This window comes from Blennius ocellaris, assembly GCF_963422515.1.
Source record: "Blennius ocellaris genome assembly, chromosome: 17".
Lineage (NCBI taxonomy): Eukaryota > Metazoa > Chordata > Actinopteri > Blenniiformes > Blenniidae > Blennius > Blennius ocellaris.
In genome coordinates, this window is record NC_137666.1 from 26,363,466 (window position 1) to 26,376,285 (window position 12,820).

The window sequence follows — 12,820 nt, forward strand, 5'->3', positions numbered from 1 at the left end:
ACTTTCGCCCTCAGCCTGCCGTTGAGACTCTGTATTTAACTGTTTGTCCGCTGCGTGTCCACAGATCCTGCAGGAGATGCTGTACGGGCCGTCTGTGGACTGGTGGGCTCTGGGCGTCCTGCTGTACGAGATGCTGTGCGGACACGCCCCCTTCGAGGCGGAGAATGAAGACGACCTGTTCGAATCAATCCTCAACGAGGAGATTGTGTATGCGTCGTGGCTGAGCACGGAGTCGGTCAGCATCCTCAGAGCTGTGAGTCTGCCTGCATTTATTCTGTATTCAGGATTCGTCCTCCTCACATACGAAACCTGAATGATGAATGAAGCTGAGGGAAAGATCCCGTGGTCTCTGTAGGACTGAACAAATGTGGGAAACATCAGTGAAGCTTTCATTATAGCTGATGTGACGATAAAGGAAATCAATTTGTTTCTGGACGTGAGGCCAGCGACGTGGACAGAATCCAATAATGTGCAAAGACTTTCTAAAAAGACGTCTTTCTTTGAGTCCCGCAGCTTCATGCTTGAAGATGTCAAGCTGCTCTGTTTCTCTGAGTGCGGTCGGTTCCTCGTCGTCCTTCAGACCGTCTGACCGTCTTGACTAAACAGCGACTGGCAACTCTGTGGCTTCTGCCAGCCAGCTGTTTGGCCGGGTCTTTTACATAACTATATTAAGGCATGGTCCAGTGCCCAGCCACAGCACGCCTGCTATAAATACAACCGCACCTCCTCCCTCTGTGCCTCCTCCTGCAATCCTCGTATCCTCGTCGTTATTCCAACATGCGCCATGAAGCACTGAGCCAATCTCCCCTGCTGATGTGCGGCTGCCCCCAGTGAAATGCCTTATGTATAAGTGTGAGTGGATTTGAACGCCGCTGCTCTATTTTTACAGCAGGTTGATCCACTGCGAGGCTCTCTCCTTATTTTCACAGCTCTGCCGTCACCTTGTTTACAGTTTCATGAAGATGCTCCAAGAAGAATAATGAAGTATTCCATGATAGTTTTGGTTACAACCAAAGATATCATGAATTTTAACACAAACAGATTTTTCTTCAGTGTTAAATGGTGTTTTTATTTTTAATCTTATGAAACTTTACATTCAAATCAAATACAGATAAAGAGCCAACAATCCCTCTTGAGCAGCACAGAAAAATGAAGATGGAAAGGTAAAAAACTTGAATTATAAAACGGATCCAGATTACAACAAAAAATAATTATTTACCTCAAGCTACAAGCAAATTAACTCAAAGAAAGAATTCTCCCCTATCCCTTCATCATTTGTCCATAAAATAATAAAACTGGGTGTAAAATATTCACCACCCTTTCTGTGACATCTTCAATACAATACCACGCAGTTCAAAACCAGAAGATGAATATTTTTTACTGCTTTAAAATGCAATATATGATGAAAACAAGAAACAAGAGAGGGCGAGTTACAGGTGGCAGGAAAACGCATAAATAGATATTATCCATCCATCTTTTATAGCACTTCTTCCAGTTGAGGGTCAGAGGTCACTGGAGCTCCCAGCTCAAGACCGGGTCCACTCTGGACCAGAGGAAGGTCTCATGAGACATGAGCAACGTTACTACTGAGGGCCAAGACTGAAGCTGACTTCTGCTCAATTCCCTTGATAAAGAGAAATGTATTATTTATAAAAAAATTTCACCCGAGTCTTTGTCTGGAAATCATGATCATTTTTGTTTTCTGTGAAACACTAATCTTGTGAGATAACAATTTCTAAACAGTCAATGATGTAACTACCAGTAATGAGAAAAAGGTGACCTTGTTAAGATGTAATAAAGCCAGTAATAACAGTGATGTTCATTTGATTGAGGATTTCCCAGTGACGCTGTCAAACAGCTGAAGGGCCACATTTGCTTCAGGACATGAAGTTAAGGTTAAAGTTCACAGGATGGGTTCAATTCAGAGAACTCTTTTCTCTCCCGAATGATTCCCGAACAGAATATGACTCTGTGTTTTAGTGATCTGTCTGCCGTGTGTCTTCTACAGAGAAGACATACGGTGAGCAGAGAAAAGCGTCCTTCATAGCTTGGTGCTGAATCTTCAGCTCTGGTCCTGAGGCTGGCACCGCCGTGCCGCCGTGGAAGAATGGCACGTACTTCTGTGGAATAGTTTTAACGCTGTGCAGTCTGAAGGCTGCTGAACTGATCGACCGCTGCTCGCATGGCTCAGTTATTTCGTCTTGCTGGTCCACTGCTTTAGGTTTTTCAAACATTTCACTTCATTCATTCAAATCGTTTTATCCTCACTGATTTCTCCAAAATCCCCGAATTCATATACAAACTGAACTGTTTCTATTGTCATTCGCTCGCCATAGATGTTGTAGATGTTGATGATTGAAGACTGATTGTAATGTAGTGAAAGATGAAGCTGCTGTGTTTTCTGGCAAAGCTACTTTTGCTTACAGTCTGTTCACTTGAATTTTTAAGTATCATAAAGAAAACAAACTGTCGTTTGAATCAGATTTTCCAAACTCCACTACTACAACCTGGTTTCATAGGTTATTGTGCTGTCCTCGCAACACGTGTCTGTGTTGCTAGACAGCCAGCGAACCATTAAAGAAAAACTCCACACACAAGGCTTGTTTTTCTTGTTTAGTGGAGAATTCTTGCACAATAAACCGTAAATGGTGATCGTGTGTGCGCATGCGCAGTAACTGCAACATACAGGAAAAAAAAGGAGAAATCTCCATCTGTACAGGCATGCTAAACACAAATAACTAGCTACACATGTATAATACAAAAGAAACTGCAAACCATAAATTAACATCTTAAGAGTAACATTTGAGAATATTCCTGACATCTAATTAAGTGCTTCTGGCACACAAATACTCACAAAGACGAAAATTTCCTAAGGTTCAAACATTTACAGCGACACAGCGTATTCATGAGAGTTCCTCCGGTGTCGCGTCTGCAGCTAGCTATAGCCTCCACTGAGCGCAATTGTGATGATCGAATTTGAACGAATCGTTCCAAACCCGCGAGTCACTTTACTGAACGGTGACTCACGAGTTTTCACGTTCATTAACTCGTTCACTGAGTCATTCTTGCTCAGCCTCCGGCTGCAGAGAGGAAAATATAAGTGTCACTGTTCTGCAGCTCGTCTAACTCCATTACTCACTTTAGTCGCCCTGTGAGAAAAGCAGCTGTAATGCTAAAAGAGCTGCTAAAAGCAGCTTGTAGCTGGGCCGCTAACGCTAGCTTCTACGCACAGCAGCTTCCGGCTCCTTACAGTCACATGAGGCTTTCAGCAGCTCGAGTCAGCTTGTAGGTGTAGTTCAGCACGAATGACTGACTCACCTCGCTTCAGTCGTTCAGCTCACATGCCCGAGTCACCTCGAAACTCGAAAGAGTCGTTCACTGAATCGGTCAGTAGCACTTCCGCTGTGTCGTTCACCTCATGAGCGGTGAGCCACCCTCCGCCCCTCCGCCCCTCCGCCCCTCCGCCCCTCCGCCCCTCCGCCCCTCCGCCCCTCCCTCACCTTAAAATCTGCAGCGGCGCTCCGCTCAGAAAGTTTCTGAGTGACGGTGGAGAAAAAAAAACACACTTTTGTTTCACAAAGCTTGTAGAAATAAATACATGAATAATACATGGCTAAATACACAATAAACAATGTTAAAATACCACTGTAGCGTGTATTGTGTTACATTTAATATTGGCCCCTATACTTAGTTCTGCCCTATGAACATCACATTATTTATTGATGCTAGTAAAAAAAGAAAATCAGAATGTTGGAAGGAAAAAAAAAAATAAAATCATATGTATATATTAATATATACTGTATATCTGCCATTCTGGATGCCAGGTATTTATTCAGTTTAATCATTTATCTAATTTATTTTCTGATTCAACTAAACCTCAAAAACAACACACATAATCTAGAATAAGGAGACCAGGATCACTAAAAACTAATGTGTACTTATTGTTTATTTTCCTCAGAAGTGTTTCACATTTTACTATGAATACATGATTCTCCCCCGTGGTTCATGTCGCAGTTCAGCTGAGCCTCCAGGTCCAGGAGCGGGTGGAAATAGTGCGCATGCGCAACTGAATCAAATGACTCAAATGACCGATTCACTTGGATGAACGACTCAAAAACCCGTGACTCCGTTCAAGGAGTCGGGTTTCTCATCACTAGAGCAAACCCCAATCCTCTCTGGAGGAGATGTATGACTCTGACCACTTTTCCACGCACATTTTATAACACTTATTTCACGACACATATAAACTTATCAACTTTATGTCTTTAAACTAAAGACATGACAGTTATTTATGTCTTTAAACTAAAGACATGACAGTTATAATGCAGTTTTGTTACATTTTTATTCACTTTTACCTTCCAAAAAAAAGAGCAAACTATGCAGAAACAAGCAAAAGGAGAAAAGCTGATTTTTTTTCCTAAAGTCTGTAATTTTTTAAAATGTAATTAATATGAAGAGACTATGAGCAGAGGTGCTCTCATGTGTTTTTCCAATTTGTTCTATGAATTCATTTCAGATTTTCCATTTCATAATAAGTGAAAAAACTGCACCTTTGGAATTATTACACAATACTTGAAACAAAAGAGCTCATTCTGAGAAATCAATGTGCTTTTTTCTCTGTTTTTTCTCAATGTGCACCAGCAGTTGCCCCCAGCTCAGTTTTCAGATCCCTGATTTAAATAAAACTCGTTTATGTTTGAAAACATTTACTCATAATTGCTTAGGACAGTGATGCTCGCACAAATTCAGTGAAATCTGTGTCCAATTCACAGAGTCTTTATGTTTAAAATTGAAAAACGTGTGATTTTTATCAATAGAATGATTTTTAATCTATTTTATCAGATGTAAATTGCACAGAAGAGTGTTATTACACTGACTTTAAAGTATTGAAATATCTTTAAATAGCATTATGTTGTGTTTTATCAATGGATGTCCTATAAAGCTTTAATATTATAATCGTCTAATTAATATTAACGCTGGTGTTGTGGTGGTTGCTAGGATCCAGGCCTCTCAACCACCACAGTGTAAACTTAAATGCAGCATTTCAACAGAACTGGGGACCTTATTTGGCTTGGATGCAACAAAAACTAAGTATAGTTTACTGGGAATTTAATTTTTTCATGCAATCAGTCATGGTCCATGAGTTATTGATAACAGATAAGTTTCCGTACGAGGGCCACAACTGAGCTGCAGAGACAGCACTGTGCACAGGCTTCAGGTGGGGAATATAATGTCATTTATCTATCGTGCAGGACAAACATGAAGATTTCTGATGGCCTTGTAATGGATTCAGCACGAGAAGAAAACAACCTCAAACAGTGCATGTTTATGAAGAACTATCTTCTGTGTAAAGAAGAAGTCCTTCCGCTAGTCCTGGAGGTGATTATGTGCCTGAGAAAACAATAACACCCTCCAGTCTGTGTGACGATACAAATCAAAACATTCAGAAAGATCACTGCTTCGGTCTCTGAGATGTTCGAACACAAAATCTTTTGAATACTTTTATACAGCAATACAACTTTAACACAACATAAAATCTTATTCCTACTTGTTGGATTTGGTCAGTAATCATGTCTGTATTGTAATTTTAAAGCCGCAATGTCAGAAAGCTATTTGCAATCCCCTCGCGTTGAGGCGTTTTTGATTATAAAGGGTTGATAACAGCTGTGTGCATGTTCCAGATTTGATTGACATTTTACTGAAGCCAGCCTTGCTCTATGTTACACCCCTGATCAGTTGGAGCCGTTAACTGAAGCTGGAGTGCCAAAACATAGACTCCTCCCATCAGGATACATTACAGAGCTCCACAGGAGGCCCTTCCTTCCTCTGGGCATCAAACTCCACAACTCCTCTCTGTAAATGGTCACTGTCGAGCTCTAAGAGCATTTATTTCAGTATTTAATTCAAATGTACTGTAAAGCTTTGCTCAGTGTGGACCAATGCTATGAAGTGTTTTTATTTATAAATCTTTCGGGAATAGAAAAGGAAGAATTTCATGTGAAAACATAAAACCTTGTGTCAGAAATGAGGCCTGTGGGCCAAACATGGCTAAAGTGGCAAACAAGCATTTTATTAGATTAATTTCTTTTTAGAATGAAAGTAACTGCCAACGGAAATTTACTGGAGAGGGCAGTTTTGTTTTGTTTTGTGTGAATGTTTTATAAACTTATCATCTTAGTGAGGAAGTCGCCTCAAAGCCCGGTGACTTGTAAATAGATAAACCTTCCTCCTGAACGCTGCTGGCCTGATCCCACCTGAAGGTGCGATGAAAAAGGTCATAGTGTTGAAATCGGAATTTCTTTTGCTTTGCAATGATTGACCCATCTTAGTTTTTTTAATTAATTCAATCAATTAAATGTAAAGTCTAATCATACCTTGCAGGGCCGCCCCTGGCCAAGTGGGGGCCCTAAGCAGGATTTTATTTTGGGGCCCCCTTCCAATAACATAATAATAATAATAATAATAATAATAATAATAATAATAAATTTAATTACTAACGAATCAAATGAACAGCCTCTATCAACAGTGGAACAAGAACTTTATAGATCAAAAGTGGAACAATCTTTTTTATTTCAACAACATCCCACCTTCAAGTGAAGCACGAGCCTCTTCTTGTTTGGACTGTTTCTTTCTTTTGCTAGCTCCTGAATCGTATTGACGTTTGGAAGCTCGCTCGCTCGCTCTCTCTCTCTCTCTCTCTCTCTCTCTCTCTCTCTCTCTCTCTCTCTCTCTCTCTCTCTCTCTCTCTCTCTCTCTCTCTCTCTCTCTCTCTCTCTCTCTCTCTCTCTCTCTCTCTCTCTCTCTCTCTCTCTCTCTCTCTCTCTCTCTCTCTCTCTCTCTCTCTCTCTCTCTCTCTCCTGCCTCAGGCTGACTTGGTGGTGGTGTTCTACGCGCCTCTCTGCAAAATACACACGCATCCTTTGCACATTTGCAGAGAATGATGATACTTTATTGATCCCGAGGGAAATTCAATTCACTTGCGCAAAATGGGGCCCCCATGGATCGCGGGGCCCTACGCACAGCGCGTGTTCTGCGTGTAGGGAGGGGCGGGCCTGATACCTTGTGTCATGCTCCCATGTTACAGGTTTGGCTCACTTCAGTAGACTCTGGACTGTACGTCGCCCCTGAACTAAAAAAAAGTTAGACAACCCTGTACTAGACATGTATTTCTTTTACAATCACTTGAATATATCAAGAAGTGAATGAGCATTAATCCCACAGACACATGAGAAGCCAGAGAAAGTGGATGTGTGAGTTCATTTGAAGAAGCTCTGGGAGGTGAGACCGTATCACGAGACCGTTTAATCTTTCAGTGTCTCCTCCTGCATCTCACACCATCACCGAGAGACGGAGCCTCGGTACTTTGTGGTGCCCTCATCTGAAACGACTTCCAGCTGGGACCGTTTTTAGTTTTCTCTGTCGGCTTCACTCTGACAGCAGAGTTGAAAGAAGCTGAGGCGTCTCCTTCAGGCCTATTGTTTTATTGTGAGCAGGGAAGCCGAAATCCTCTGCACTGTGTTGAACTTTGTCCTGGAAGCAACCTGGGAGTTTTCAGACACAGCCACGGAGTAGAGAGGCGGGGATTGACTGGATGAGCTGGCTCTCCGTCAGGTTGGCGTTCCTCCAGGGAAATCTGGTCTGATCTGGATGAAAATTGAACATCACTCACTGAGTTCTGATCTGAAATAAACAGTCAGCTGACTCCAGCAATAATAAATGTTCACGCTATAGTAAGTTTTGATCTCTGTAGTTTAGTGGCTGGTTTTGTTTTTGTTTTTGTTTTGTTTTTCAGAATTAAGAACAAGAGAAATTCCCCACAGAGTCAATCCTCCCTAACTTCCTAGTCGAGATATGAAAGAATGAATGCGTCAGTTTTTGTATTTGTTGGGGATGCAGTGAGTTTAGTTTTTTTTCGCTGTGTCGATGTTCCCGCTATGTGAAACGCCATGTGTACAGGCGGTGTGTGAATCCCTCTCATCCCCTGAACACGTCACACACTGCACACTTGTAAACTTCCTCCTTGTTAAACCTCCGCAGTTCTTGACCAAAAACCCGGCTCGCCGTCTGGGCTGCGTGGCATCGGAGGGCGGAGAGAGCGCGGTGACCGGCCATCCCTTCTTTGCTGGCATCGACTGGGAGAAGCTCAACTGCAGAGAAATGGAGGCGCCCTTCAAACCCAGGATCGTAAGTGACTGTCTGCTGAGGACTCCCATCATGCTATTAGTCCACTGTCCAGAGTGTTGACGTTTTAACTTCACCCCCCCCCCCTCAGAAAACACCCGAAGACGTCAACAACTTCGACCCAGACTTCACTCAGGAAGAGCCCACTCTGACGCCCATCGACGACCTGCTCATCCCCTCCATCAATCAGGACGAGTTCAGAGACTTCTCCTTCACTTCTCCCGAGCTGCTGGAGGCCTGATGGCTCCTTACCCGTCCCGGACTCGCGCTGCCTCTTTTCATTGTTACGAGCTTCGAGCGGCGGTATGTGAAGCATGACGCTGTCACATTCCCCGGAGACGCGAGTTTGCTACATGCTAATGGGAGGACTGGACTCCACTGCACCTGAATGCCTCACAAGCCTTGTGAACAACTCTGACATCTGACTGTGATACGGTTTTATTGCTGCACTCATGCGAGTGTCCGTGTGGCTGCGGATGTGTTTGCTGTATTGTTGTGAGTTTGTTTCATTTACTTCGAATGAAAAAGCACTTTTTGAAATATAATTGCACAGTTTGTGTTTTCACTCTTGCTCTTACGCGCTGCCCAGAAACAGAAAGAATTTTTTTTTTTTAATGGCTGCTGCTGATTCCCAGGAAAGACGGAGTGCCAGTTGAATAATGGAAGGACTGAGCGAGCAGCACATGAAATAGTTTCTCAGTGACGTGATGAGACTCCGGAAAAATACAGATGCACACAAACCTCATGCATGGTGGTGAGAGGAAGGCGATGTTTTTCCACTTTGAAAATAATATGAATGCATGAATGCAAATGAGCAGGGGAATAATGAAACTATGATTACTAAAGGAGAAATGTTAACATTGTACAAAATGAAAAAAGGTCTGAGTTGCAGGATTCAGTTTCACAAAAGCAGGTGCTGTTTATTATTTATACATTGGTCACGCCTTGTAACATAAACTTGGCATCCGTTTCACTGGTTTTCTGTAATTCAACTGACTGGTGAGAAGATGATGCAAGATTAAGGCAGCGGTGAAGCCAAGGGGGTGATTCATGCTTGTTACGAAATATGTAAAAGTTTGCCGGTTTCACCACATGATTATCTGCACACAAAAACAACTGCCGGACTCAAACAAGTTCTGGTGTGTCTTTAGCTCCCTGGGTGAATCTATAATCATCCAGGAGTGTGTGCAGAAAACTGGTAATGGAAACTCATGTGGTTTTGTGAGTATCTTCAGCATCACTGGAGCTCAGCGGAGGTCAACAGACGGTAACACGAGCTGATCTCCAAGGGGGGGGTGAATTCAGTGGCTGCATACCGGCGCTGAATAAACAGGAAACCACATGGCGTCATTACTGTCGCCTTTGATAGCAACAGGAAGACACTAAAAAGAAAGATTCTGAATTCCCAACAAGCACAGATAAAGCAGGTTATGTGCTGTTTATATATAGATTTACTCAGTTAAAACAGTAATGCGGAATCGCATTATATCTGCTTTGTGTTGAGTCTCTTGTAGCTGAACTGGCCCGGCTATGAGGGACATGAACCCTTCCCGTTAATCTGAAGGAGGAAGTGTTCATCACCACAAGTGTTGATCGCCTGCTCCCCATATCCTGGGCTGGATTCTGCTTCTAAAGGCTGCTGATTGGCAGCCTTCATTCAACTGCCATTCAACTGCCATTCAACTGCCCTTCTGCATTTGAACTAAACCAAATATGCTTTTCTGCTGCTACAAAGTCAATGGTATATATAAACTAACAATTTCTGAGCCACTTGAGTGTCAACCGTAAATCTCACTGTGTAGTTCAATCCCTGATTGACCTTAAGCACAATTTGAACTCAATATGTACTAGTGCATTGATCCCAGGGAGTCACAACCAGCGAGCCAACTAATCTCCTTTTCCTCCACGACGATCAGTGTGTGCTATACAGAGAATGGGACAATGGATTAAAGCGCTTTGAGTTTTAGTTTATCTATTATTGTGGCCCTGCTTGGCAGCTTTCTTCGGGTTACGCCTGAATTGTAAGAAAGATTTAGGAGCCCTGTCTTGGCCTCCATTATGAAGAGTTACCGATGGCTGCCAGCAGTGTCTCTGCACGGCTTGATTGTATCAGTGTTTGATTCTGCTGTCCAGACTGGCTGATTGATAACTGCCAAGGCAGCACCAAATAATGAGAGAGACTCTCAACACAGACAGCACCTCACTCAGTGCCTCTGCAAATCAATGTGAATCTATTGCTTTATTTTTGTCACTTGTTGGATATTTAATGCATCATCAGAACATAAATCAGTATCTCATGTCCAGCTCCAGGGGTTATAATTACTGCTCTGGATCATGACTCTCATCCTGTCGAGGAGTCTCTTGGTGACGGTGCAATATTTCCTGCACATTTCACCAAGTGTCTTTCAGAGCTGTGATCACACTTGCAGAAAGTACATGAGGAAAATGTGTGAAACGAAATCCATACAGGAAGAAAAAATCTCTTTAAAGTCACAGTGAGGAAGTTTTACGTAAAGCTAACTTTGCACACTAGGTGACAAGAACAGCATTTTATATAGCCTTTATACAAAATTGTTTTTTGTTTTGGAAGCCCAAAGCACACAGACATCCCCACATCCCTTCTCTAAATATAATATTAAATATCCATACTAATAGATTTCAGTTATTAAATTATAACAAGACTGATCATGTGGCTATCGGGTGAATCTCAATTTGTTTCTGCAAAATCCTCATAAATAAAACACATTATCATAATCTGTGTTGTTCCGGAAGACACAAAGAAGCTAAATTTTGATTGTTGTTTTTTGATTAAAAACATTGCGAGTATCCCATAAATCCATCAAAAACACACCAGCAACATAACAGTAAGTGAACATTTGACATTTGAAAAAGAATATCTGCTCATTTTGAATTTTATGGCAACACATCTCAAAACAACCCCCAACAACCTGTAAGCTGTTGTTGGGGGGCCTCAGCTGGCTGTGTCATACATCCCCAGGTCATTTTAGCTGTACTACCTTGCTCTGCCTTGTGTCATTCCCATCAAACTTAACCAAGAATTGATAGAATGCTTAACTTTCAACATCTGGCAAGATTTCTATGTTGTGTAGAAAATTTTCCAATCATTGCATTTTGTTTTAATACACTTTACATAAATTGTCCAAACTTTTATGGTTAAATTGTACTGAAAGTAAACATCTGTTATTGTAAAATATAGATTTATTCAAAAGATCTGAAGTTCTATAATGTAAAATCATCTCCTGAATTCTCTCTGTCTTATGGATCTAATAAGGACAGTTATTAGAGGTCAGTTTTACAGGGGGGAATAATTACTAACAGGCTCCATTCTGATCATAATTTCCATGAAGTCTGCAGCAAAGTCAATATTTCAAGTTAAACAGGTTTCCATGTAAACAAAAGTAAAGTTAAATTGGGTCATTTGCTGTGATGTTGTGATGCCTACTCAGCAGTTCTGCTAAGAAACAAACAAAACTGCTTCATTGTCCAGAAATAAGAAGGTAAGGGCAAAATTTCAAAGTATATATTTAATAGAGAGATAGCAATGCATCATTTGAGAATTTATGCTGATTCTATGTTTTTTCCCTTCTTTGTAAAAACCTGAATCACAGACCACATAAACATTTTCCAGATGAAATCCAAAGTCATGATGGAGGGGGAATCTGAGAGATAACGTCTTTACAAACTGGGACAGGAAGTACTGTAAAACTATCAGTGACCATGAGGTGCTCATATTTGTCTTTGTTAGCACTTGAGGAGTAATTTCTAATGTCTGGTTATAACAACATTAAAACACAATGACCACACACAACACAGTGTATTTAACCTTCTCCACATTCTTAGGCAATACATAAATACTTTATCACAGTGTGACACCCTCAACAGTATTTGCCAGCAATTATACATGAAATGAGGAGGTAAGTTGTATTTTTACACATTTTACTACAACAGCTTCTGTTACAGCACATTCGAAACATCTATCATGTCTTCAAATAGTAAACAGAGAATTAAAAGTGCTCCAAGCTTCAACACAGTGAGAAATGTGTGACATCTGGTGGAGGCGGGAGTGAAGATTTACCAACCTCCACCAGTATCTGATGTGTGGAGTCTAAATTTGCATAATTATAATGGATGAAGGAGGGAAGGGTGACACACTATATGTTTCAGTGTGAAAAGCCTATGATGAAGGCAGAAGTTCATCCTCTATCATTCGAAGCTGCCTGCAGCTTTAACCCGTGAAGTTTCAGACTGGTGGGGGAATAAGGTCTGAATGGAGTCGACTCACAGAGAAAACTAATAATGGATTCGTCATGGAGACGGATAGTAAAGCTCACAATTATGCCATGTCACTTGAACACAAACCGCAAGCCCTCCGCGTTGTCCACTCTGATTATTTACACATGATGAAAAATCTGAATTAAACATTTTCTGGAATCCTGAGCTGGTAAACTACTTTTTGAATTTTATCGACAACTCCTCTGCTTCGGTAGGTTACCTTAGTGGGTGCCAGTATGTCCTTCAGTGTTTGGCTTCACTCTAATGTAGTAAATGTATAATAAGTCTTTCTTAAAGACAAACAGGGAGTAACAAGTTAATTAATAAATCAAACTAGGCCTTGTTC

The 12,820-nt window shown here is 41.5% G+C and overlaps 1 protein-coding gene across 2 annotated transcripts in view; it reads left to right on the top strand.

Moving 5' to 3' along the window:
- prkcha (protein kinase C, eta, a) overlaps nucleotides 1-8,704 on the top strand; it is a 40,797-nt gene extending 32,093 nt beyond the window's left edge. For both annotated transcript variants that reach the window (XM_080513254.1, XM_080513255.1), the window contains exons 12-14: nucleotides 65-253; nucleotides 8,038-8,184; nucleotides 8,273-8,704. In XM_080513254.1, the coding sequence (XP_080369380.1) occupies nucleotides 65-253; nucleotides 8,038-8,184; nucleotides 8,273-8,422 (486 nt within the window). In that variant the 3' untranslated portion in view covers nucleotides 8,423-8,704. The remainder of the gene's footprint in view (nucleotides 1-64; nucleotides 254-8,037; nucleotides 8,185-8,272) is intronic.
- Nucleotides 8,705-12,820: the final 4,116 nt, after the last annotated feature.